The 27,737-nt window shown below is 57.6% G+C and overlaps 1 protein-coding gene across 2 annotated transcripts in view; it reads right to left on the bottom strand.

Annotated features, from left to right (window-relative positions):
• IFFO2 (intermediate filament family orphan 2) overlaps positions 1-27,182 on the bottom strand; it is a 49,735-nt gene extending 22,553 nt beyond the window's left edge. The window contains exon 1 of one of the 2 annotated variants that reach the window (XM_023258216.2): positions 26,181-27,182. In XM_023258216.2, the coding sequence (XP_023113984.1) occupies positions 26,181-26,845 (665 nt within the window). In that variant the 5' untranslated portion in view covers positions 26,846-27,182. The remainder of the gene's footprint in view (positions 1-26,180) is intronic. The other variant, XM_011284622.4, reaches the window with a different exon arrangement.
• Positions 27,183-27,737: the final 555 nt, after the last annotated feature.

The raw sequence follows: 27,737 nt of genomic DNA on the forward strand, positions 1-27,737 counted from the left end.
GGTGGCAGAGACCGGTTTCCACCCGGACCCCGGGGAGCCCACCCCGCGGCAGCACAGCCGGGTGCAGGCCGCCGGGACGGCGGAGGGGGTGAGCCCACTCACAGACGCACAGAGGCGCTGCTCCCCTCCCCACACCCCTGGCCTCACTGCAGAGCTGGGGCCCAGACCAATACCCAAGCTGGGGGACAAGGTGGCAGGCCCACAAGCAGACCAGGGGGACTCTTTCTGCAAATGCAGTTTCACCCAAGCCTGTGGGCAGGAGATCAGAGTGGGCACCTCAACAGAGGCCGAGCTGCAGGTGACGATCCGGAGCCCCTCACCCTCCTGGCTTCTGCTGAGCCCCCCAGAACTTCCCACGCCATAGCACCCCCTTGTCTGACAACACGAACCTCTCCCGTGCTTTACTGTATCTTTGCTCTCCAGCAGAAGGAGGGCTGGGTCCCCCAGCCTGCGAGCAGAGGGGCTCCCCCTGCCCCTGAGCCCCGCTGTCAGGGGTACCTCCAGGCATCGCCTCACTCGTGCTCTCCGTCCTCCTCCCAGCGGACTCTGGTGCTCCCATCTGCACTGAGCCCCCCTTCCCAGGGAAGGGACCCCGTGCAGACGTGCCCACGACCAGCCCGGCTGCCCAGCTGTGCTCCGCTGCTTGGAAGGAAACACAAATTAAATGCCAACTGATTGTCTCCACGGAGGAGGTATTAATTTAATGTGTACACTTAACCAGGGCAGCCGATTCCATTACAGGCGGGCAGTAATGGCCCGGGCAGGCCGGAGCACGGGCTGTGAGCTGGTGATGGGCCGCGGCGAGCAGCCACCGTGCCTCGTGTGCACCCCTAGCTGGCAAGTTGCCATCACACGCGCACGCACGGGCCTGCTTGCAACCTGAAATGCAGCCCCGTCCAGGGAGCCCAGCCGACAAGGCTTTGCCATGAGGCGCCCAGGGCCTTCTAGAATCAAAGATGATAGGAGTCTCTACTGACCCCACTAAGAAGGGCATGGAAACGGAGGAAGCCTCCAGCTACTCTGTGATTCCTGGGGGCCCGCGTACCACTACCCAGGAGCCTCAGTTTCCTCCTCTGTCCTACCTTGCAGGGTTCACGGGCAGGTTAGATAAGCTCATGTGAGCGTCCACAGGCACGCCTGACGACGGCCATTCTTACAACTGGTGTCACCTGCGGGGGGAGGGAGAGACAGGGTGGTGTGCCCAGGACCACCTAAGAAGCAGGGGCACTTCATCCTCCGACTCTGGGGATCTGGAAGCTACCGAGAGGGGTGGCACTGAAATTCAGTTGCCCGTGAGTTTCCCCAGCGAGGAGGTGAAAATGGAATCATCCGCACTCTCCCTCCCTGTCTCTCAGTGGTCACGAGCACCCTTTGCAGGGCGGCTGGCAGGCCTCCGGGGCTCTCCGTGGGGGCCACCAGGCCTTGAGAGAGGTCGAAGGGGGAGACTGGCAAGCCCTTGACTGGACCCCGCTCCGTAGGCCCACATAGCCTCAGGCAACACAGCAGCCAGGGTCATGCAAGAAACCCTGTATCTGGTCCGTCGGTCCCTAACTTGCCGTGTGACCTCGGGCAAGTCCCTTCCCTCCTCAAGCATCACTTTCCCATTCTTAACGCAATGGTGTCCAGCTGGATAAATTCTAAGAGCCCAACCAGCCAGGCCAGAAAACGATTTCCACAGTCCCTAGGCAAAAACCCCATGCTGACCACAAAGCGATCTGATAAGCCTCAAAGTCTGAAGACATCTGAGACACCAGTCTTGGACCTCGAACCCAATGTGTGTAGTGAAGAGAAGGGCCAGGGCCCTGGAGGGTGCTGGGATCAAACCCCAGCTATACGTCCTGTGGCTCTGTGACCTAGAGCAGGCTACTCACCCTCTCTGAGCCTTGGCAAGCCCACCCACCTCGCAGGGGTTTTTGCAAACATTCAGCGGACTCACGTATGACAGGCACCTAGAACAGCGCCCGGCACACCGTCAACCTCCTCACCCACGTGACTTCCCGAGGACAGATGGTCAGAGAGGTCCAGGGACTGAGAGAGCGGCCCTGGACCACACAGCGTAGGTGCCAGACTGGAACCCAGGACTGGCTGGCTCCAGAGCCCCTGTGCTGCCATACTCACCACAAAACCCAGCCAATGTCCTGTTTCTGCCCTCCATGCCCCCGGACATCCCCCAAGAATGAATGGGCACGTGCTCAGCCCTTTGTCTGTCCTGGCAAGGGCCACCATGACGGCCAGAGAGACCAAGGCAGGAGAGGTCCCTCCAGGCAGAACCCAGCTGGTCTCACGGCGCAACCCCGACAGGCACGAGGCATCCTCACGGGCTCAGAGAAGCCCCTGGTCACCTGCCCCAATGCCAGTCTGAGGCGTGGGCTGCTTCTAGGGAGTCATCTGCTTCAGTCACCCAGTGTCCCTGGCTGCCCAGATCCCCAGTGCCCTTTCCACTCTGCTATAGGGACCCGGCCGCTCTGGGGGTACCTGTAATCCGGAGGCTGTATGCTGGGCAGCACCCTCCTTCCAATGCCTCTGTCCAGAAACCACACCCAAGCGGGCACTGCCCCCCACAAACCAGATCACCTCTGAGAAGCAAAGTGTCTCAAAGGGCATCTCATGGCAAGGAGGAATCTGCACCCCAAATCGTAAACCACGATGAGGTTTCTGGGGCACCATTTCCAACCTCTTTGAGGCTTGCTACACCTTCAACACCTCCTCCAGGGAGCCTTTCCTGACTTCCCCAGGGTGAGTCACTATGTCCATTGGAGGTTTCCAGTCCTGGCACATGCCCTCTTCATGGCATCCGTGAGCTGTCACTCCCCTGCCTCTCTCATCAGACTCGCTCTCCCAGGAGAAGGGGAAGGACTTACATTGCCCTGAAAATGCTTAGTACGTGCTGGCCTCGTCACTGTCCTCCCACCTAGGGTCCTCATGCCCGCTTCACCGACGCACAAACGGAGGTCCAGGTGCAAAGCCCGGTCCATCTGGTTTCCAAGGCTGAGCAGCTTCTCAGCGCTAAGAGTGTCTTACCACCAGCTCCGTGAACCCCACTCTCCACCACGCCCTCCAGCACACCCCAGATTACCATCCCAGGGTCAGGTGCACAGATGCGGGTTCGCGGGGTCTCAGTCACTGACTTGGAAGAGAGCTGCTCAGCCAGGGTATTTGCTTTGCCTGTTTACTCACCTCCGAGGCCCCAGAGCTCAGGTGGACAAAGGCATTAGCATTCCACCTCCAGTGACCAAGACCCATCTGCCTGCAACCTCGCCATCCCCCCCCGCCCGACAACCCGCTGGGGCCAGCATGTGACCAGCAAAAGAGGCACTGGCTTTGGAGTCAGATCGAAATGGGTTCAAAGCCCAACATGACCGGCCATGTGCTTCCGGGCAAATGATTTCCTGCCCCTGAGCCTCCCTCTTTGGACATCGTGACACGGGGATCATAGAGGACCCTCCTCGGGGTCTGCTCTGGTCTGCGAAAGAGGTGATAAGGTGCAGGCTCTGCACAAACGGAGGCTCTCCTTCCCTGCCCTGTCCTGCTGCCACTAACTAGCTCTGAGGTCTCTCTGGGCCTCGGTTTCTTCATCTGTAAAATGGTCTCCGCTTCTTTTGGCTCTGCTGCCCTATGGAAAGCACGGGGAGAAGGCTGGCTGCAGTTTGCCATCAGGCCCCCAGGCACTGACGGCAGAGGCCTCACACTTTCCTTCCCCGGACCGGACCGGGATGTTGGGAAGGGCAGGGTTTTGCCTCTGGGCAAAGCACTTAACCTGCGCCCCAGATTCCCCACCTTTAAGGCGGGTGCCAATGGAAGCATTAGCTTATACTCAAGTGTATCGCGTCCGTGTGTGTTAAGCACTTAGCGTGCAGCCCAGCGCCTAGTAAACACTCAACTGACGGAAGCTCTGATTAGCCGGTCCCGCCACGGAGAACGGGTGGCTCAGCTTCGGGTGACAGTCCGCTAAGTGAACTGGCCAGGGCCCCGGACACCACACCAGACAGGACGCACCTGGCTGCCAACCCAAAGCCCTGCTATCCGTGCCTGGTAACGCACGGAGCCATCGAACAAAGACACGGGAGGACCTCTCATCTCCCTGGTGTCCAAAATCCAGCACCACATCCCAGCACCCGGCACAAGACTGGGCACGAGGACGCCCCAGGGAATGAGCGTCGAGTGTCTCTGGGTCACCGAGCTCAGCAGCCTCCCGGCATCCACTGCAGCCCAGCTCAGTTGGGCTGTCAGCTTGGATTCCGTCTTCTCTCCCCCGCGACAGTTTCAACAAACATTTCCCAAGTGCGCACTCGGGAGCCACGTAGCAGGCAGTGGCAAAGAAGTGGATGAAGAATGTCCCCCTCCCATTGAGAGAGGGAGGCCAGTCCTGGAGCTCTCTCCAAGCGGCACCTCCGGCTTCTTGACCCTCAAGTCCTCAATCCCTCAACCCATAAGGCAGGAAGGTCTGGAAGCGGGGACGGAAGGGGCTGCTGATCCTGGGCTCTCAGGGCCGCGAGGCATCTTTGCTCTGTCCACGAATGGACGGGAGCTGTCCCTGCCCGTCTGCACCCAGGGGCAGCGGGGAGGAAACCGAGAATCCATCACCACCCAGAAAACAGCAGTTGCTTCCAGAGAGAGAACCAGGTGGCTGGGGGACAGGGGTGGGAGGGAGGCTTGTCACTCTGTTTCCTGCTGTTTCTTTTTTTTTAAGTCAATAGTAAGATACAAATATAAAATTTACCATCATAATCATTTTTTAACTTTTTTAATGTTTACTTATTCTTTGAGAGAGAGCAAGAGAGAGAGGCGGCGGGGGGGGGGGGGGGAGAGAGAGAGAGAGAGAGAGAGAGAGAGAGAGAGAGAGAGAATCCCAAGCAGGCTCCATGCTTTCAGCGCAGAACCCGATGCAAGGCTTAAACTCACACACCGTGAGATCATGACCTGAGCCGAAACCAAGACTCGGATGCTCAACTGACTGAGCCACCCAGGTGCCCCCTTCCGCCATAACCATCTTTAAGTGTACCTCTCAGTGGCATTGAGTACGTTCATACTGTCGTGCACCCATCACCACTGTCTGTCTCTGGAACCCTTCACCATGCAAAACAGAAACTCCGCACCCATCAAATACTAACTCCCCATGCCCTCCTCCCCCAGCCCCTGGTGCCCACCTTGCTACTTTCTGTCTCTATGAAATGGACTAGTCTAGGGATCTCACATAAGTGGAACCCTACAGTATTTACCCTTTTGTGACTGGCTTATTTCACTAATTATTAAACATAATGTCCTGGAGGCTCCCCCATGTTGTAGCCTGTGTGAGAGTTTCCTCTCTTGCATCTTTTTAAATTTTGAATGATGTGATGTGTCAGTTAGCCAAAAAATCAACACCACTCAGACTTTTAAGAGACAAAAATACCTGCTCACTTTCCCTTTGTTTTACGCTGCATGCATATTTCACAAGGATTACACAAGAAATCAGGCAAGTGAAACAAAACCATTAAAACCCCACTCAATCCCCCCTCCCTGAGAGAATCACCTTCACGCTGGCTACACATCCTTCTCAGTGCTTCTTTATGAGAGCGTATCTTTTAAAAGTGAAAATGGCGGGGCGCCTGGGTGGCTCAGTCGGTTAAGCATCTGACCTCAGCTCGGGTCACGATCTCACAGTCTGTGAGTTCGAGCCTCGCATTGGACTCTGTGCTGACAGCTCGGAGCCCGGAGCCCGCTTCAGATTCTGTGTTTCCCTCTCTCTCTGCCCCTCCCCTGCTCACGCTCTGTCTCTCTCTGTCTCAAAAATAAATAAAACATTAAACAAATTTAAAAAAATAAAAATTAAAACTGTGTGTGACAAGGCCATACTCCTGCGGGGTTCAGCAGCTGCTGGAGCCTGGACGGCTGCTCAGGGAGCCCAGGAAGAGCAGGGTCCCGGGGTCCTCACCCTAGTTCGCGCAGCAACACTGTTTAGTGCCTCCGTTTTCCCACCGATCAAAAGGCTGGTGGAAGAAGACCCCGCCATGAATACCGCCCTTCCTCACCCTCACTGGGGTGGCACCCCGCCCTCCCCAAGGAGCAAAGTGTTGGGAGATCGGGCTCATCTGAGCAGTGGGCCCGACACCTCTCTTCCAAAAGCGTGGAGGTTGATGAACCCTGGAGCAGGTGGCTTGTGCTAGCCTGGGGCAAGATAAAACAGCATCCCCCGTGGCGCCCCCACCCCAGGTGGCCGAGCTGCCTCACACCTCCAATGCATGTGCTGCACACTCTGTCTAGAAGGCTCTGTTCTACACGCCCCCCCACCCCCACCCCGGGTCATACCTCTCTCTCCTCCTCATCTTATACCAACTTCAGGACCTAATTTATCTGCCTCCTCCTCCTCCCCCAGGAAGCCTTCCCTGTCAAGGTCTAGCGCCCTACTTCTGTACTCCAAAGGCTCCACTCACTCGCTACTGAGGTTATCCGTTCCCCGGCCGGTCTCCCTACTGAACCCAACTCTTGCAGGGCCAGGCCCACCCCTGGCTCCCGGCTGCAACTCCAGAGCCCAGCACGGAGCCTGGAACACAGCAGGCACCAGATACATGTTTCCTGGAGAACAGGTGCCTCGAGCGTCACCTTCAGGGCCTTTCCTAGGACATCCAAGCCGGAGTCAGTGCATCCCTGATCCACTGTGCGGCCTTGGGCATGACCTCCCGGCCTGCCCCGCCCCATCAGCCTCGGTTTCCCCAACCTCCACACTCCCTGCCAGCCCTGTTACTCTCCTCCAGTCATCCTCTTCTCTCACCTGGTCACCCAGGCCCGCCTCCCATGGGACTGATGACGGGAAGGTGAGTTCACAGCCCTCCATCCCCAGGGCTTTGTCTCTCTGCTCAGGCCTGGCCAAGCCCCCAGAGACGCTCCCCCCATCCCATCCCCAACATCACGCGCTCTTAGCAGCTCTCAGACCCCAGGGCTCTCGCTGTCGCTCAACTCCAGAAGCCAGCAGGGGTTCTGGGCACCCAGGCCAAAAAGCAGGAGGCCCGGCAGGGTGGGGGTGTGGGGTGGGGTCTGTGCCCAGGAGGCTGGGGAGGCCCCACCCAGAGATATGTTTACAGCTTTGAGGGAAAACAGCAACTCCCAAGGCTATTTTGGAAACCTAATGTGCACTTTGGGTCTCCCGTTGTTTATTCCAAGTGACTGTGCCGCCCGGCAGGTAAATGCAAGGCACTGTGGGTCCGCAGCTCAGTGTAACCTCCCCATCAAAGCCACATCATTCACTGGGAGCACTCATGCACCCAAGAGGGGTGGGCTCCCTGCCTCAGATTCCAAGTTTCCCTTAACATCTGCAGCCTGCACAAATAAGGGATCAAAGCCAAGGGGAGCCCGCCGGGAAGGAGGGGGCACACAGCCCACCCCGGATTTAAACCAAGGCCCTGCAGCCTTGAGCAAGTCCCCTCCCTAGGCCTTGGTCTCCTCATCTGTGAAATGGGGGCGAATGACCCCCACCTGGGTTATATGAAGGCAGGCAAACACAGCAGGCTCCGTGTGTGGAAAAAAGAAAATCTCAGAACACAGGATCCCAGGATGTCCGAAGGGGATGCGCAGGAGCCCGGGCCGTTTGTCAGTGGGAAGGCTGAAGCTCAGAGAGGTGACGTGACATGCCCAAGGTCACACAGCCAGGCAGCAGCAGAGCAGGGACTGGAACTCAGAGCCCATGTGCTTCCCGCCGCACCACGGTAAGGGGAGGAGGACATTCCTGAGCAAATCACCGGGGAGGAAGGAGGGAAGGGTGACAAGGACCCAGGAAGCTAATTACACACGGGGCTTGTGTAACTGAGAATGGGCCGGGGCAGGCACTGCCCGCGTGTGCAGCATCCTAATCCCCACAACTGGCCGGGAAGGCTCCAAGCATGGCCGGACAGGTGATTAGTCGGCGACTGTCTTCGCCAAGAGAGGGATTAGTGACTCAACACAGCTCAAGGCGACAGACTCACTGCTTAATACCAGCCTCCTGCCATCATGCGGGCCCAGCCAGTGAGGAAGGCACCGGGACACCCAAAGCACACACACACACACACACACACACACACACACACACACACACACAGTATCCCACCCACCCATCCTTGGTGCTGGGGCACCACTCTCAGAGGACAGAGAACCTGCTGTGACAGGAAGGCTTCCAGCAGAGACCTGACTGGAGCCTCGAGATTCCTCGTCCCCATTCTGCTGACAGGGAAGCTGAGGCTCACAGAGAGGAGGCGACTTATCCAGCGTCACATAATCACAACAGCCAACGCCATGAAGTGGTATCTGTGATGAGCACTGTTAACTCCTTCAATCCTCACAACTGGCTTAGGAGGTAGATGCCATCATGACGCCCATTTTACAGATGAGAAAACTGAGGCCCAGGGAAGGGTGGCAACTTGCGCAAGGTCACAGAGTTCGAAAGTGGCAGAGCCGGGACTTGAATCCAGGCCGTCTGAGCCTCAGAGCCCAAGTTCATGAACCCGGCTCACCTGCCTCTGCTCCCCTGATGGTGTGACCGATGCTGGATTAGAACACAGTCTCTCACATCCCAAAGCCTTGGCTCCGGAAGCGCGTACGTCAGCCTCCAGGGCTCAGAATGGACCCTGAGTCGCAACGCCTCCAAACCCCAAGAGCAAAGCGCTAAGGCTCCCCCGCTGACCTGCCACACTGAGCCCAGCGTGGCCCTGGCTGTGTGGCCCCTGAAGTGAGGTTCCTGTAGGCCCGGCCCAGCCTCCAGCACCCTCCAATGGGCAGGGAGTCTTTTAAAACCCAGAGATCGTCCCAAGGGGGCCCCCAAGCACTGCCCGGATCCTGCCACGGAACCAGCATGGCGTCTCTTCTCAGGCTCAAGCCCCGCTGGGGCCTCTCTTCTCCCTGAGACGTGGCCCCCCCCGCCACACAACCCCCAGCCCTGACTGAGCAAGAAGCCAGAAAAGGAGATGGTCCAAGACAGACAGACAAGCAGGAGCAGCCGGGGGGAAGGGATGAAGCCACTCACACAGCTCCCTCGTCCCTTACCTCAAAGTACTTTGTCATCAGACAGACAGACTCAGCCACTTCCCAAGCTGGTGACCTAGTAAAAGTGACTTCACCTCTTTCTGAGCCTCAGTTTCCTCATCCGTGAAATGGGACAGCAACAGTTCCTACCTCCTGGGTTGTGGGGATTGTACAAGATTAGGAACACTAAGCGTCATCTTAGCGAGGGGGACCCGCTTCCAGTTGCTGGGGGTGGCTTCAGGTCCAGGGTCCTGGGCTTGGCTGAGTCATGCCATTCTTCCCTGCAGGGGGTTTGTCCTCTGGGCTCCCCCTTCCCTACCCTGGGATGGGGGTGCCGTCTGGTATCCAGAGTCTCCCAAGTGCCCGGCACATAGTAGGCCCTCAACTGGTATTCACTGGATAAATCTGCTTGTGAGCGGCCGCCCTGAGGCACAGCCACGAGAAGTCCTGAGTACAAGTCCCGGCTGCCTGCACTGAGTCACTGCATGACCCTGGGCCTGTCCTAGCACCTCTCTGGACCCATCTGCAAGAGGAAGCTCTGACCACCCCCGGGAGCTCAGGATCTCCCTCCTCTTGCCTCTGGGAAACCCCAGGGCAGCCTGCCCAGTGGTAGGCCCTTTCCCAACAGGCCCGGCTTCCTGGGGACAGACAGCCGAGTGCACGCCCACCCCTGCAAGCCCACAAAGGCAGCAGGCGGCCTCCTCCTGGTGACTTTGCTTTGGGACAGATGGAACACGGTGGTGTGGCTTCTGTCAAGCCAGATGGCCTGGTTGGCCTCGGGGGCCAGGACACCAGCTGGGTGTCCAGCCCCAGCAGGCAGAACTGCTTAACCCCTTCCTGCCCCAGCCACAGGAGTTGGCGTCCCCTTGGCAACTTCTGTATATTCAGGCTTCCTGCCCTTGGAGGTAAGTGGCCTCCCCCAGAGCCAAAAGGGAGTCCGGGAGGCAGCAGGGTGAGAGGGAGCCTTGGGGCAGGTAGGAGTGGAGGAGGTGAGGCCGCTGGGCTCCGAGGGCAGGCCTGGATCGCCAGGAATGTGCCATCCCAGAGGACAAGCAGGGGAGGGACTGATTCCCGGCTGGGGAGCCCCGTGGAGCCGGCTGCTTTGCTTCCAGGACACCCATGTGGGGCTAGAAGGCCACCAGCTACCTTTATCGGGCTGGAAAACCCACTCCCCGGCCCAAACCTCAGAATCAGCACGGCCCTGTGAACGAGGAGACCCAACTCCACCAGGCTGGCTGAATGGCCATAGTCATGTTGCTCAACCTCTGTGGGCCTCAGTCTCCCCATCAGGAAAGATGGGGCCAGGGTGACCCCGGGTTCCAAGTCTACTTCCAGCTCAGAGGGTTCCATGACTCCAGGACAAGGCATGTGCCTCCCTCCCAGGAACTGGTGGGGACCCAAAGGGACTGGCCAGATCCTTTCCACACAAACAGCATGCCCTAACAGGCACGCAGGAGTCAAGGGGGACTTTAGAAGGGAAGAGGGCGAGCTTAGGGGCTCAGAGGGGAGTGGAGCCCTCTTCCCCAGGCGGTTATGGCCCACCCATTCCCCTACTCCATGGAAGGCTACACAAGATGATGCAGCCTACGGGATTATGGCTAGAGGCCAGGAAGCATTTTCCGATGGAAAGAGCTAGAAAGCACTTCCAGGGGAAGGCTCTGGAATGACCTTCCCAGGCAATAAGGTCTCTAAGCAGGATTTGCAAAGGTCCTAACCTCAAGGTGGAAGGAGGAACAGATAACCTCTGGAGACCCCTGGGGACAGCAAGCTGGTGTCTACAAGAAGTAAAGCAGGGCCTCAGGGTCTCTGCACACGGGTGCCCGGCCAACCTAGTGTTCCAGACAGGGCGTCGTCTCAGGGCCGAGCATCGCCAGGCTCAGCTCCAGCTTAGGACCTGCACACTGGTCCAGCAGGCATCTCCGGGTGTCTCTCAGGACAGAGGCTGCAGAGGGCTCCAGAAAAGCCCAAGAACACATCAAAATAGGTGAAGAGGCAAGGGCTGGGTGAGAGGGCTGCCAGCCAGAAGTGGAGTCTTAGCGTGGCCGAGAGGCGAGAACGTGGGGCCGGGGTCCACACACCTGGCTGTGAGACCTAGCTCTGCCACAGAGTTGCTGTGCCACCTGGGGCAAGTCACTGCCCCTCTCTGATGTGTGTTGAGGGAGAAGCTAAACATCTGTCAGGACTCTTGCAGCTCTGATTTAAGAGTCATTTGGCAAGCTCAACTAGGAACAAGAGTCTGCCTGTGTGGTCCATGCAGCATCATCACCAGGGCCCAGGCTCAGGGCCTGAGTATAGGGGCCCTGAAAACAGATGGATGGATGGATGGATGGATGGATGGATGGATGGATGGATGGAAATGGTGGGTGGATGGATAGATGGATGGGCGGATGGATGGATGGATGGATGGATGGATGGATGGATGAAGGACGGAAGGATGGATGGATGGATAGATGGAAATGGTGGGTGGATGGATAGATGGATGGGCGGATGGATGGATGGATGGATGGATGGATGGATGGATGGATAGATGGATGGATGGATGGATGGATGGATGGATGGATGGATGGACGGATGGATGAATGGATGAAGGACGGAAGGATGGATGGATGGATGGATGGATGGATGGATGGATGGAAATGGTGGGTGGATGGATAGATGGATGGGCGGATGGATGGATGGATGGATGATCAAGTGGGATCATTCCTGAAAAAGAGGAACAGAAGGTCCTAGACGTCTGCGGGGATGATTCCTTACACTTGCCCACAAGGCCTCCTTGGAATCACATTCCCACAACTATAGACCCTCCAGCACCCAATCGTCTTCTCTATCTTATATGTACACATGCACATACCTACCCATGCATACTTAAATATGCAGCACACACTCCGAGCACGGTGGCCCAGCTCTGAATCTTGAGGACAGACGCTCTGGATCCCCAAAGCCATGAGATTTATCTGTTCCAGCCTTCCCCCCGGGTATCTTGGCTTTTGGAAGTGTGCTCTCGAAGCTGGGTTTGAAATGAGACTCAACAGCGGTGGAACCCAGTGGAGGGTGATCTTTTAAGCCGCGGAGACCCCAGTTCACACGCCAGCTCTGCCACTTTCTAGCTATTCCAAGGAGCAGGTCACTTCACCTGCCAAGACTCTGTTTCCTCATCTGTACAATGGGCATGGCAGCAGCCACCCTTCAAGAGTGCAGTGATTTCAAGAGAACATGTCCGTGAAGTTTAGGACTGCGTCGGGTACGAGAGATGCTCTTGGGAAACGGCGAGCTGAGTATTATGGGATAATGAGACCCTGGCTTCCTTCTTGGAGGAGCTGAAGGCGAGCCAAGCCTCCCAGGGCTTCTCTGCCTGGGCCCTGAAATCGTTCCATCTCCTTTCCCACCTTGGGGGGTGGGGGGTGATGTGCCTGGGCTTAAAGCATGCAGAAGGCACAGAGCAGCCTTTGTCCCAGAGACGAAATCCTAAACCAGTTGCCCTGACGTCAACCCTGGAAAAACAATGAGAACGCGGCCTTCGACGTCACCTCTCTGCCCAAGGTCTGGGAACGCACACTTCACCCACAAGGCCTCATAGAGGCAAACTGGGGGCTGGACCAGAACCCAGAAGCCATCCTCCCATGGCGTTAGAGAGGCCCAGAAGGAGGAAGAGCTGCCCCCTTCCCCTCCCCCCAAGGGTCAGGGCCAGGAACACGCGGCCCACTGCTCAGCCTGGAACACGGACCCTGTGTGTGTGGCCAACAGTCCTCCGGGAGGGTCCGCCAGACCCAGGTTCAGATCCCAGCTCTGCCCCTGCTTCCTGAGCAGTGAGACCTCAGGCCAGGAATGGGACCTCCTGAGGCTGCCTCCACATCCATACAAGGAGTCTGGGACTTAGAGGGCCCCACCCCCCAGGCGGCAGGAACAGGGACACACTCCCCCATGCAGCAAGGCCACTGGAAGCCACAGCCTTGAATGCTAGGTCTTGCCCTACCACTGACCCTGCGCTGACAATCTGTTGGGGATGTGACCTCCTCCTTGCTGGTCAGGCAGGCGGCTCTGCTGGGGAAAGGAAGTGCCCTGAACACAAAAGGCGAGCCTGTAGCCGGAAGAGGGAGGGAGTAGGCACTTCTTACTGTATGGGGCCTGGGGGCTGGGGACGCTCGGACAGATGGGACAGAGCGGTAACAGCTGAGGGGTCAGCACCGCGCTGAGCACCTGGCATGCACTACTCCACCGGACCCTCCTTACGACGCCGTGAGCTCAGCATGGCATCCCCATTTTATAGATGAGAGAGTGGAGGCTCCGGGTGGCCTTGCTCAGGGTCAGAGCCCCACCTAAGTGAAAGCCCGTGTATTTACTACACGTTAGGGCATGGAGAGGAACAACCTATGAGTTGGGGGATGTCCCCTGAACTTGCCAGTAGCCTGCTGAGCTAGAACCTCCACTGGGCTAAGTCCTGGGGTTTTAAATGTTAGTATTTTCTCCGAAGGCAAGTGGAAAGCCAATCACAACAGAGTACGAAGACTCTCCATAAAAAAAACGTACAAATCCCGGGTGCCTGGGTGGCTCAGTCGGTTCAGCGTCTGACTCTTGATTTCAGCTCAGGTCATGATCTCACGGTTTGTTGAGTTCGAGACCCGTGTCAGGCTCTCTGCTGATGGTGCAGAGCCTGCATGGGATTCTCCCTCTCCCCCTCTCTCTGCCCCTACCCTGCTCGTGCTCTTTCTGTCAAAATAAATAAACAAACTTAAAAAAAAAAAATAGTACAAATCCAAAAGTACAATTTGTCAGCCACAGCCCCAGACCGGGGATCTCTGTGGGGCTGGGGACCCGCCTTTCAGGTTCACACAACTCCAGCCTTTAAGGCAAAGTTCTCCGAACTTCGAACTCTGGGGCCCACCCCAGAGGAAAGAAGATGGGACTGGTCCTCACTGGGTAAGGCTTACCGACAACAATGCCGGTGGGGGGGGGGGTGTCTCATCATCTCATTTACACAAGAGGAAACTGAGGCACAGAGAAATGACACAGCAGAGCACACGGTAGAAGACGAGGATGGTCAATCAGTCGGTCAACAACCCAAGGCTGCTGGCCTGAGGCCAGGGGAGGGCCTTTTGTTACAAGGTGACAAACCCACCAGGACCTCAGAGTCTCTTCTGTAGGCGCAGAGGCTCATCCACGGCACAGGCACCTGGATGCTGGCTGGGGGGCGGGGTTCGGGTTCTGCAGACTCCACTTGAGGCTCTGAGGCCTCTTCACCCTAAGGGCAACATCCTCGGCAGTTTTCAAAACCCCTCCTTAAATGGCCGTCAGACCCCAGAAGGATCCCTTAGCTCAGGGTTTCAAAGGAAACCCTACTCTGCTGTGTGACCTCAAGGGAGCTGCTCTGCTTCTCTGGGCCTGAGCTTTCTCATCTGGAAACAGTCATGGGTATGTGAGGGGGGTGGGGGAGAGGAAAACATAAATCACTGAGGGACGAACTCTCAGAAGGTCTTTTTTCAAAGACACAGAGCACATTCTAAGCAGGATCCGGATGGACTGACTGAGCTCGGACAGCCCCTCAAGCCCTCTGGGCCCAGCAGGGGTAAGAGGAAGTCACAGGTGTGAGGGAGCAGGGACAGGCAGGGCGGTCAGGCCCGGGAGGTAAGGTGAACAGCCTAGACTCCCGGCCCCCACACCCCTACCCATGTCTAATCCTAGGCTCATCTCTGATGGGGGCTGGGGGCCGAGGTCTCCCATGACCAGCGTTGACCTCCAAGACCCAATAGCTATCACTCTCGCCAGGGAGCCTCCCCTGCCCCCAACGATGATGTACAAGGGGTGGTACAAAGGGACTGGGGTGGCCAAAGGCAGGGTCCTGACCCCGGGGGCTCCCAGTCTACAGGGTGTAGACCAAGGCTCCCAGACACACGCGTGCACACACAAAGGCTCACAAAGCCCCGGCAGCAGACAAAGAGCCCCCCGCAGCGGGCTGGCATTGGGTGGGCAGAGGGACAGGGAACAGGGCCCCCCTCACAGCCCTGCCCTGCCTCAGATGCGGGGGGGGGGGGGGGGGGGAGGGGATGGGAAGGTGAAAAAAAAAACAACAACCATAAGGACTAAAGACCCAAACAAGAACGAGGGAAAGCGGGACAGGAGGGAGGATGAGAGGCAGCAAAATGGAAGAAAGAGAGCCAAGAAGGCCAGGAGGAGGGAGGGAGGGTGAGAAGGGGAAGAAGAGTGAGCAGGCAGGCCAGGCCAGCACGTTGGCATGGCAACCTCACCACCAGGCCTTTGACCAAGCTGTTTCCTCTACCTGAAACACCCTTCCCTTCTCTTCCACTCTTACTGGACCTCCGAGACACAACTCAGGCGACATCTCCTCCGGGAAGCCTTCCTTGACTGGCCTTAACCTGGCTCGGGTGCCTTCCAGAACCCCTGGGTTTCGGGCACTGCAGGGTCCCACCCAGAGCTCCAAGGCTCTCTGGTCCTGTGGTCTGACTTTGCAATAAGCTATTGCAGTCAGCCTCCCCACCCACCGCCCCAACATGGCCTTCTGCCCATTACCACAGGGGCAAAAAGGAGGTGCTGAGAGGCCCTGGGAAGATGTACCGACCCTGCCCTGAGAGGAGCCTGTCTGCCGGGGAATTTCACAAGGTCCACTTAGACCAGCAGTCTTCCCCTCCCCCAAGACGGCAAACAGGCGGCAGCCAGCCAAGTACCGTCTTAAATAACCCAAGTAATAAAAATGGCCAATTAAGAGGGCGGAAGGCAGTGTCTCCACTGCGGGGGCGTCTCTCCATCACGCAGCAGATGAGCGGGGGGCTGTGTGAACCGGGCGCATCCCAAAGTCGGAGCACGCAGGCAGGCCGGCCAGAGTGCACTCAGCAAGCATCTCAGAGAGAGCTCTGAGACAGCCCCCGCCCGGGGCAGCCGAGCGGAGGGGCTCCTGCCCAGGCCGGGGTCCAACTGCCCTCCGACCCCCACCCCTGCCCCTTTCCCCAGGACCCCCAGCCTCATTTAATAACAACGACGGCGGCTGCCAGCGTCCGAACACCACCATCCCACTGGCTTTCCCTGCCACCCACGCACAGGACTGTCCCCACTTCTCAGAGGAGCAAAGGACTCTCTCAAGTTCACATGGCTGATAAGCAGCAGAAACTCTCCCACTTCCTCTCCTCCCAGCTTCCAAGTGCCACACAAGCGCCCTTCCCCGAGCTATCTCGTTTTGCGGGCTTCTGTCCAACATCAACATCACGGGCCCGTCTCGGGGATCCAGTGGGGGCGTGAATGCAAAGGCAAGGGAAGGATGGGACATCTCCTGGGGCCTCGAGGAGCCCCAGGCTGCCTGGGAAGCTGGGGAGGAAACAGCAGAGTGTGTAGGCAGGACCCAGGCTTCTAGTCATCCCCCCACGCCCCCAGGGCGAACACTCAACAGTTTATAAAGTGTTTCCGCAGACATCACTTCATTTAACCTTCCGAACGGCCCAGGGAGGTCAGAGGTACTGTCCCCATTTCACAGGAGTGACAACTGAGGCTCAGAGCATGGAAGCTACTTGCAGTGGGCACATGTCCCTTCGTGGAGACAGCATAGAAGGTTGAATCTGGAGCCTGACTTCCTGGGTTGACATCCTGGCTTCCCACCTGCCAGCTGTGTCTGGGCTCAGGTCCCTCAACGTCTCTGCAGCTCAGTTCCACCCTCTAAAACGGGGCTAACGACAGCACCTAATGCATAGGGTTAGGATGAGGTCACGTGAATCAAAGGTTTGTAAACCGCTTTGAATGCAGCTTGACGAAGAGTAAATGGTAGATAAATATTTGTTTAATTAATGAATTAATATTTATTGTGCCCTTACTATGCACAGGTACTATCTGAGCGGGTGCGTGTCAGGTGGCATCGTCACATTTGCCTGTGTCCCCAGACTCTGGGATCCCGAGGGCAGGGGCTACGTCTGCTTCCCCCCAGTGCCCAGCACGGGTCCTGGCGCACAGTGGGTGCCCAGCCACGGTCAGGAGAACAAAACCTCAGCTTCTCAGACATCCACACCCAGCGGGCTCATCTTCCCCAAACGAGGCACGGAGTGACTGTCACAAGTTCCCCGTACCCAGGCAAAGTTTATGGAACCAACCGAAAGCAAAAGTTAGGGAGACCCAAGCCCAGGGCGGAGGCGCGTCTCCCTGCAGTCACCAGAGTGCCGGCTGCTCTCTCCTGCTTGTCACCAAGTGACGAGAAACCCTGGCCCCTGCCCTGGGAGGATGTAGGTGCCGGGTACGATCAAAGGAGCGTTAGCTTCTTCTCTGAGACCCACATCCAGCCCCTGGCTTTGCTGTGTGGCTTAGAGTGAGTTACTCTTGTGCCCTGAGCCTGGGTTTCCCTCTGCAGAGATGGCACAAGGTTTAAATCAGAGGAGGGGAAAGTGTCCGACAGGTAATAATCCATGCCCCCTGACCCCCCCGCTCCTCCCCCTGCCAGGCCCACCGGCTCCACTGTGCCAGTCTCTGTGGCTGACCAGTAACTGCTCCCTGCCCAGAGTCCAGTCCCCGACCAGGATCACCTCCAAAGAGCAGGGGGGCTAGGCCGCCCTCGACGGTGGCCCGGGAGGCTCATCTGCCTGCCACTGCCGGTGACTCACTGGCTTCTTGAGAAATAACTACCGTCAAGTGAGAGCGGGAAGACTTCCCAGTACAGCAGCCGCCTTCTGTTCTGCCACCCGTGGTGGCAATATTGTGACAGGCGCTGGGGAGACCCCACGCCTCAGCCTGCCTCCTCACCCTGGACCAGCCTTCCCCAGGGCGGCAGGAACCTGGCCAGCCCGTCCGCCCCGAGGAAGAACGCTGAACTCGGGGTCTAGAGATGCAGACCGGACTTCCCGCAAAATCGGGGGCAGACTGCTTCACCTGTCAGAACCTCCCACCTGCCAAATGGGCATAATTAATTCTCAGCTCTTGGGGTTGTCTAGTAATGAACTCTCACTTATTTAAAGAAGCCATCACAGGGGCACCTGGGTGGCTCTGTTGCTTAAGCATCCGACTCTCGGTTTTGGCTCGGGTCATGATCCCGGGGTCGTGGGATTGAGCCCCGCGTGGGACTCTGTGCTGAGCATGGAGTCTGCTTAGGATTCTCTCTCTCTCCCTCTGTCCCTCTCCCCCACTCGCTCTTTCTCTAAAATGAAATTTTTGTTTGAATTTTAAAAAATAAAGACCTCATTACAGAGCCTAGCACATAGTAGTTGCTCAATCAGTGGAGGCTATTAAGTCATTATGGCTTATTTTTTAAACCTCTTTCAGAACGTTCTACACTCCGTATTTCGGTTTATTTTTTTTTAATTTTTTTTTTAATTTTTTTAACCTTTATTGATTTTTGAGACAGAGAGAGAGCATGAATGGGGGAGGTTCAGAGAGAGAGGGAGACACAGAATCTGAAACAGGCTCCAGGCTCTGAGCTGTCAGCACAGAGCCTGATGTGGGGCTCGAACTCACAGACTGTGAGATCATGACCTGAGCCGAAGTCAGATGCTCAACCGACTGAGCCACCCAGGCACCCCTGGGTTGATTTTTACAGCAACCCTGGAAAGCAGGACTCGTGAGAAAACTCCATTTTATGGAGTGACAAACTGAGGTGCCAAAGATTAAATGGTGTGCGGATCTGAAACCACTCCAACAAAGTTACAGAGAGACCAGGATTGGCAGTGCCCTGGGCCAGCCCATCCTCCCACCGTCCCCCTTCCCCGGTGGACAACCGGAAGCTCGGATCTCAGCACAGCCAAGCAAGGACCACGACCCGGACTCCACAGGGCTCTGGCCGCCCCCTTGCCACCCGCCAGGGGACTCGGCCAGGCCACAGCCCCTTGAAGGAACCAGAGGCCTTCACCAGGTTTACTGCTGGGTGACAACTATCCTCTGTTGTACCAGGAACTAGGGCGAGAAACCACATCCTGCCCAGGAAGCCGAATGCCCCGTGCCCCCTGAAGGTGGGCGGGCACAGCTCTGGCGGGCAGGCGGCAGCCTCACCAATCCTCACCAGCCTCCCGTCTGGCCCGCACAACCCGCAATGCCCAGAGGTTACATGACACCCAGAGGCCGCTGGCGGAGACGCTGACCGCCCTCCCCCCAGCCTCCGGCCTGGCTCTTGACTTCGGCCCACAAAGCCGGCACCACTCACTTCTCAGGGCACCCACGTTTCTGCCCCGTGAAATGCTGCCGTGGAACTCTTACAGAACTTCACTTAGGGCTGGAGCTGCGTGAGCCCATTCACCCTGACCACAACCTCGGCATAGCGATGAGGAGAAAGACCCAGAGAGGCAAAGTGACTAGGCCGATGTCACTCAGCTTTCAACCCCTGCGCCAGGAGCCCAGCATCTAGCACCGGGTGATGGGTGCCATTCAAATATGGTCCAACTGACGCGTGGGGCCAGGAGCGCGGGTCTCCTGACTCCAAACCAGCCTCCTCCCTCCACGAGCCGCGAGACCCCAGATACATAGTCTGTGGCGGCCACCGGCGTCATCTGGGCCTTGTGTCCCCTGGCCCCACCGGGGGCCTATCACCACACAGCGGCCAGGCGCAGGGCCCTCTCTCACCGCAAAACGCTTGCTCAGCATGGACTCTGGCCAGGCCCGGGTTGGGCTCGGCCAGTACACAGACCTGGAACCGGCCCCCACAAGCTTCCAGTCTGTGGGGGAGCAGACATCCCAGGCAATTGCGATTCAGGGTATGGGGTGCCGTGATGGGAGAGGTCGTGGGCGCTCAGGAGCACCTGATAGAAGAAAGTCAAGGAAAACCAACGCATCCCGGTCCTGAGCCCAGGAGACGACAGCGCCTCCTCCCCTGTCCCAGGCCTTCAGCCATCCATGACATGCACCAGCCGGGCTTCGCTTCCCCGATGTGATCAAAAGCCAGGACTCCAACTGCAAAGTCCACAGCCTCCGATATTGTGGACACATGGCACCGTTTAAATCGATGCCCCTAGAAGTCAACGCATCTCCTTGCGGCAAAGAGCACGTTCAGATTCTGGGTCTACCCTTCCGTGTCCTTCAAATGCCGACACGTGTGCGGATGCGGGCCAAGAGCCTACAGAGACTGAGAGCGTGTGAGTCCGTGTGTGTGTGTGTGTGTGTGTGTGTGTGTGTGTGTATGCGTGTGTGCACTGGGGCGGGGGAGGGGGGCAGGGGCCTCGCATCCGGTGGCCAAGGCAAAAGCCCCGCCCCACATTCCTCAGGGAAGGAATCTTCAGCGTCAGCTGTCTCCAGGCTTCCTGCTTCCCTTTCTTTTCTGGGACCTCATTCCCCTCCCTCTGGCTTGAGGCTCTGAAAATCCCTCCCAAATGTGTTCCCAAAGAGAATGCCGGCACAGCCAAGAGACTCTAGGATACCCAGAAGCTGGATGGAGGGGGTTTGTGTGTTTCTTTCAATGAAGGTTAGAAGAAAGGGCGGGGGGTGGGAGGGGGGTGGCCAGAGATTTCCGGAGGCACAAATCAACCGCTAAGAGTAGGAAGAACACCCTCCTTAGATGCTGGACAAAGAAGTAGCCCTTTTTCCCTCCTCCCCCAACACCATGTCTGGCGCCTTCCACGGGACAGAGAGCTGCGACGCGTCCTGAAATGGGTGTGCTGGGCGGTCCAGCATTGTGCCGGGAAAGCCCCGTGAAATGAAGGGAACAGACATTGCGGGAGGTCAGAGAGGGGACCAACCCGGAACCTACCGAGCCCCAGGTGCCTGGTCACCGGGGCTCATTTATTCCTCCCCGATTCCTAGGGGAGCAACATTACTCCCCCTCTTTCACAGAAAGCGGTGGCTCAGGCAGCTCAGAGAGGTTAAGCAATTGCCCACAGTCACACAGAAAGTGGCACAGCTGGGATTTCAACCTTCTTTCCACCATCCCAGGCTGCCTCCCGGAAAAACCAGAAATAAAGAATCCATATCGGTGGCAGCTTCAGAAATAACAGAAGTGGCAGGGAACGAAACCTTCCCACCAGCTTTCCGGGGCAGTCTTCTGGCTTTGGGGCACTCAAGGGCCAGCAAACACCTGCTCAAGGGCCTTCCAGGGCGTGATGGGAAAAGGCAGGGGACACTCCAGCTGGCTCACCCACCAGCCCTTCTTGGAGCCCTTCATTCAGGCCCCCAGCCCAGCCCCTTCCGGCTCATGATCAGAAATAGCTGTGACAAAAGTCCCTCCCATCCCTGAAAGTAGCTTTTCAAAAAATGCCTAACGGCAGACACAGAAAGGTGGAGAGAAGTCTCCCAACACCCAACCACGGGCAGAGGACGTGGGCATCACCTCAGCGTGGTGGGGAAAGCTTTGGACAGCAGGCTTCCCAACTCAGCTTTGTGGGTCAGCTCCCTCTGGGCCTCAGTTTCCCCACCTCAAAAATGAAAGTAACTCAGCTGAATCAGCAATTTCTCTCGTTTGTTTTTTCTAAGCCGTAGAGCCCTGTTTTCCAATTGAATCCTCCTCAGAAGATCAATATGACAGCTCACGGAAATGGAGCTTCTGTGGTTGATGAAAGCCAAACCCCAGGTGCTCGGCACCCCCGCTCACTGTCCCCAGAATTGCCCCAAGGCTCCGGGGATCCAGAGGGCCCATGTGGGAACCATCAGGATCCAATGATCACTGTGGTCCCTTCCTGACTCTCAAGGGAAGCTCCGATCACCCAAACACCAGGTTAAAACAAACCAAGCCCCTCATGCTGACTTGAGTCAGAGGCACAGACACTTAGCGACCTGCAGCGGGGAGGGAAGGAAACCAGACAGTTCCAAACCACACTGGGCCTGGGGCAGGAGAGGGGGAGGCCCAGACTGCCATCCCATGAGGCAGGAAGGGCCCTGACCCGGACCCCTTGGAGTCACAGACCAAAGTGTAGAGTGAATTAGAAGGGAAACCCCCTCCTGTAAAGGTGGAGGGCCTAAGGCTCAGAGAGGGCGGCAATTGGCCTGAGGTCACACAGCGCCTAGTAGCGGAGCCAGACCTGGAGTCTGGGTCTCCTGGACGTGATGCAGAAAAACCCCCACGTGTTTAAAGTTCAGATAGATTCAGCAGGAATGTCCAGGGAAAAGCCCCCAGCTTGCAAACTCAGAACAGGATATTTTGGTGGCACTGGGTGGTGACAGGGCAGAGATGTTTGTTTTGGTTTCCAAATCAATGCTTGACAACCTTGCTGGCGTTACAGTTTCGGCAACCACATTTCATGGTGAAGAGCTCAGAGCTGGTTGGACCAAAGGGAAACCAAAAGCCGTAGCGAACAGGCCAGGGGCTGTGGTTTGGGTTGCGTGTTTCCAAAGCATGGCTCCTATACCACCGATGGCACATGAGACGATCTGAGGCGGTTCACAAGTGACTCTTTGTGTTTAAAGTCTACCGACTACAGAGGTGAGCAAATAAACAAAATGTGGTCTGTCCGCACAGTAGAACGTTATTCGCCAATCTAAAGGAAGGTACTCCTGGAATTTGCTACAACATGGATGTACCTCAAAAAGCACTAAGTGAAAGAAGCCAGACACAAAAGACAATCTATGGTATGATTCCATTTCTATGAAGTGTCCAGAAGAGGCAAATCTATAGAAACAGAAAGCCCACCAGCCTGGGCTGGGTGGGAATGGCGATTAACTACAAATGGTCATGAAGGATCTTTTGGGGGGGGGGGGGATGCAAGTATTCTAAAACTGGACGGTGGTGATGGTTTCACAACTCTATGGATTTACTTAAAAAAAAAAAAGAATCACTGAATTGGGCGCTTAAAATGAGAGGATTTTAGGATACGCAAATTCCACCGCAGTAAATCTGTGAAAGGATATTTTACACCAGGAATAATGTGGTGGTAGGTGGCTATGGCCGCACATCCCGGACGGGGAACCCAAAGGCCCCCAGCTTAGACAACACAGAGCTGCACATCCCAGGCTGCCCTCTGGGGAAGCAAGTGGGGGGTGTCCAAGGCTGTGAGTTCCTCTTGGGGGGGGGAGGGGACCAGAGGAAACCCGGGAACCTTTCCTTTCCTGGCACAGGTGCCTTCCAGTGCTCACGGCTTGGGGCTCCATACTAGACATCGCGGAAGGATGTAAAGGCTTCAGTGGCCAACAGTGCAAGCGAACCCCGTGGTCCCATCCCTCAGACTGTGCCTTCTCTCATGGACAGGGGCCCAGAAGTGGGCCGGGAGTTCCAATGCAAGATTATATTTTGTCAAGACCTTCTGAAATCATCTAGCCCGGTGGTTTTTTAATTTTTTTTAAGTTTATTTATTTTGAGAGAGAGAGAGAGCAGAGGTAGGGGCAGAGAGAGAGAGAGAGAGAGAGAGAGAGAGAGAGAGAGAATCCCAAGCAGCCTCTGCAGCATAGAGCCTCAACTGAGACAGGGCTCAGTCTCAAGAACCATGAGATCATGACCATGACCAATGCAGAGTCGGACGCCTAAGAGCCACCCAGGCACCCCTAACTTTTTTTTTTAAGTGGTTCAGATGCCTGCCCTCCTCCCAAGAGAAAATTCTTATGAGAAACCCAAATACAGAAACAGGTAAAAACAGAGTGCTACTTGTATACATTTATATTGTAAGTTCAAATATAGATATTTCAAATATAACCATTCTAAATTCAATCAGTGAAGTTGACGAGGCTATTTTGATTCATTAACACTTAGAATGGGGACTACAGATGACAGCACCACTTTCCATTTAATTCTGTTTCCAGTTTTGGCTGCAGAGTTTCACAAAAATCCTGACTCACACAGATAAGTAGCTACAAATGGGAATGGTTTTTTAGCGGTTTGCTCTGCAATGTCAGAGTACTCTTCAGACAAATAGAGAAGGCAGGAGGGTGGCTCTAACTTGAGGCCAACTACTAATACGTTAGTGTGTCAGTGGACTTCAAGGAGTTAACGTGAACTTAAAAAGTGAGCACATGTTGGGGTGCCTGGGTGGCTCAGTGGGTTAAGCACCCGACTTCAGCTCAGGTCATGATCTCACTGTTCGTGACTTCAGGCCTCGCGTTGGGCTCTGGGCTGGCAGCTCGGAACCTGGAGCCTGCATCGGATTGTGTGTCTCCCTCTCTCTCTGCCCCTCCTCCCCCCCTCAAAAATAAATAAATGTCAAAAAAAATTTTTTTCAAGTGAGCACATGTTTATAACCATACTTAACATTTTAATATAATTTAAAATATTAAGTCTCATGTAATATTCAAGGACCCCCTCCCCAACAGCATCTCTAAGGAAGCATGAGGCTTCAGAGAGCATGGTTCTAACCCACTCACCCCTCACTTTACAGATAGGGAAGCTGAGTCCCACAGAAGGGAGTATACTTGCTTTGGAAAAATCCAAAAACTTGAGCCCCGAATCAACTTCAGAAAAGATGCACCTCCCCGGTTCACAAAAAAAAAAAAAAATGGAGGAAGGGAAGGTGCTCGTGCAGCCCAGAGGGTGGGAGGAAGGCACCCACACTCCACCTGCCTCAGCAGTGGCCATCTCATTCCAGGCCAACGCCAGAGGCTGACATCACACCCCACGCCCTGGGTGCAACTTGAACAGAGCATTGCTCAACGCCAACCTATCTCCCTTTGAGATTGGGCACAGTTTTTCCATCCCCTTAGTCGCCCGGTCCAAAAAAGCACACACAATAAAACAAACACGGCACAAGCCTGGGGCATGACGACACAATCAACAGTGGCAGACAGAAGGGCCCAGCCCTCCGTGTTTCACCATCGAGAGCAAGTGCCTGTTCCCCTACCCCACCCCGGCGAAGCTGCCCACAGAGGCAGAGGTAGCCTTCCCATGGCCATGGCGGGCCACCAGGCCATTCTCAAGTCCTCAAGAGAAGACCAGCCCAGGAGAGGAGCTCGTTCCCCCAATGGGGTGTAAGACCTCCCGGCTGAGACTCAGGCCCTGCCTGAGACGGACCTGAGACTTGGGCCTCTGCTCCACGCTGGCCTGACACAGTCTCTCGTCTTTAACATCAACGGATTACTTCTCCCCTTCTGCAACCCTGGGTAGATTTTATTACGCCAGTCTCTCTAAATGAGCAAACAGGCTTCCAAATGGTTCAACAATCTCCCTGGCGGGTGATGGAGCCGGCATTTGAATCCAGCCCAGTGGAGGAAAAGGAAGGAGACCCACACCTAGCTCCCTGGGCAGACCTGTGTGCTCATGCGAGCCCCAAGACTCAAGGAGTAGAAGGAAAGATCCTTCTCGCAACATGCTCCAAACAGAGGCTCCCAATGCGGAGAGCTGCCCATGCCGGGGACAGCAGAGGGCCCTGCCCCCACCCAGGCCCGAGAAGCTACAGACAGACCCCTCTCCTCTTATTGGAAAGCTGAGCCATCAGTCCTGTAGGCCAGGCTGCAGGCAAGCAGGAAGCAGTGTCAGTGTCCCAGCTGGGGAATCAGGACTGGGCAGGAATGTGCAGGCTGGTCCTGCAGGCAGTGTGCCCCCCACACTAGCCAGAGATGGTGGTCTGGGTCCATTCCATGTCTAGTTTTCAGCCCAAGGTCCTCGCCTCCTTTGGGCCTTTAGGGCTGAGTCTGTTGGGGCTCAGTAAGCCAGGACAGTAGTGGGGTGGGGAGAAGAGGGATGAAGAGAGGCATTTTTAAAAGCTGGTGGCCAGTCTGATGTAGGCCCCGCCACCTGGACCTTGCAGAGCCAGAGCAAAATGGCAGACTCTGGCCCTAGTGGGTAGGGACAAATCTACCCATTTTCAAACATATGGTCTCATTTAATTCAAGGAACAAAAAACCAGTAGTTTGGTTGAGTTTTTTCTTTTCACCCGCGGAGGGAGAGGAGCCCACCCCCTACAGCCTTGGAAAATACCTAGAGCAGCAGACAAACTAGCCAAAAGTCTTTCAATTCACTAGTCGTTCAAATCCTGGTTTCACCACTATCAGCCAAGTCACCCTAGGCAAGTCACTTGCATCCCTGTGCCTCAGTTTCCTCACTTACAAATCGGGGATAAGAATGCCTTACACTCTGCGTTGGTGTGAGGATTAAATGAGATCACCTAAAACACCAGTGGTTATTATGTCACCTAGAAAGCAACCTGCCTCGACCAATGACAGCGCCGAGGTGTTCCCTATGGTAGTCAGCGCCAGCCCCCATTCTTGGAACTAGATAACTGAGTTTTCCAAGCGCGTGTAGGGCGCCAGGCAAACACAGCTCCCAGCCCACCTGCTAGGACCAGCTGGCCGCCCCCGGCCCCTCCCCAACGCACGCATTCCGCGGCCTTCGGGACCTGGACGCCCCTCCCCGGGAGCTGCGCGGGGGAAGGGCAGTCTGCACTCACCTCCGCTTGTACTCGTCGCGCTCGCGCTTCACCTTGGCCAGCACGTTGTAGAGCGCGCGTATCTCCGGCGTGATGGTGTCGATCTGCACGCCCACGCCGTCGGGGTGCACCCACGACACGCCGGGGCCCTGCACCGTCTCCACGCCGCCGCCGCCCGTGCGCCGCACCTGCGTGTAGCTCCAGATGGTCCCGGGCAGGCGGCCGTAGTGCTGCGGGTGCGAGCCGCCGCCGGGGGGCAGGCCGCCCAGGGCCACGGCGTTGGCGTTGGCGCCGGCCGCCGCGCCGCTGCCGCTGCCGAGCCCGGCGCCGGCTGCGGGCGGCCGCAGAAGCTCGGGCCCGGTCTGCACGGCCTGCTCGCGGGAGAAGGTCTTGTAGCGCAGCCGCCGCTCGCGCTCGCTCTGCTGCTGTTCCAGCTGCTTCTCCAGCAGCCGGTTGCGCCGCTCCAGCTCGTGCACCTTGGCCAGGAAGCAGCGGAAGCGCACGTTGAGCCCCTTCAGGAGGTGGATGTTGGAGCCCAAGTCGTCCCGCAGCGCCGCCGTCACAGGCGACGGCCCCGGCCCGGCCCCGCCGCCGCCGCCGCCCCCGCCGGGGCAGCTCCCGCCGCCGCCGCCCGGCGGGCAGCCGAAGGCCAAGGCCATCTCCCCGAACAGCAGCGAGTTCACCATGCGCCGGCTGCGCGGCTCAGGGCCCCGGGCCCGCGGCTCCAGATGCGGCTCCAGCTCCGGGCAGGGCTCCCGGCGCGGCCGGGCCAGGGCGGGCGCGGGCTCCAGCGCGGCCGGCCGGGCGGTTCCAGATGCGCGCCAGATGCGGCCTCCGCAGCGACGGCGGCCGGACCGCCCCCCGGATGTGGGCGCCGAGGCGAGGGACTGGACTCGGGGCCGCGGTGGAGGCCGCGAAGGCTGCGTGAGGTGGCGAGGGTCGCGGGTCCCAGCTCCGCGGCTGTCAGAGTCGGTGTGGAGGCTCCGCGGCAGCGGCGCGCAGAGGACTCTCGGCCGGCACTGCCCCTCTGCGGCGGGCCCCGCCCACTGCAGACATAAGCCCCGCCCCTGCCCTCGCCCCGCCCACCCCGCCTCTCTCTGCGGCGCTCCCCGAGACCGAGGCCCCGCCCCCGAGGCCCGCAGCGCCGGGCCCCGCCCAGGAGGCGGTGGCTCCGCCCACCCCCGCTCTAGGCTGCTTTCTGGGCTGGGTGGACCGGCTGTCTGCAGCTCTGGCTCCGCCTGGCTCCCGGCTGGACCACGCCCTCTCCCGCGCCGAGTCCCGCCGCCCGGCCCGGCTCCGATTCTTTGCCTGGGGACACGGACCGCAGAGCTGCACCAGGCCCGCGGTTAGCTGGAACCGCCGCAGAGCCAGCCCGGCCCCTTAAAGGGGCCGGCAGCCGGCGCAGCGCACGTTTCCCTGTTAGAGCGCCCCTGCCCCCACATCCTCTCACAAGGAGGCTCCGCTCCGGCTCCCTACTCGGATTCCCCCGGCCCCAAATTCCCACGGGGTGTCCCGGAAGGGCTGGGGAACCATAGGGTACGACGGTGCATCCGCCCCCCACCCCACTCCAACTTGGGG

The sequence above is a fragment of the Felis catus genome, chromosome C1 (assembly GCF_018350175.1).
Source record: "Felis catus isolate Fca126 chromosome C1, F.catus_Fca126_mat1.0, whole genome shotgun sequence".
NCBI lineage: Eukaryota > Metazoa > Chordata > Mammalia > Carnivora > Felidae > Felis > Felis catus.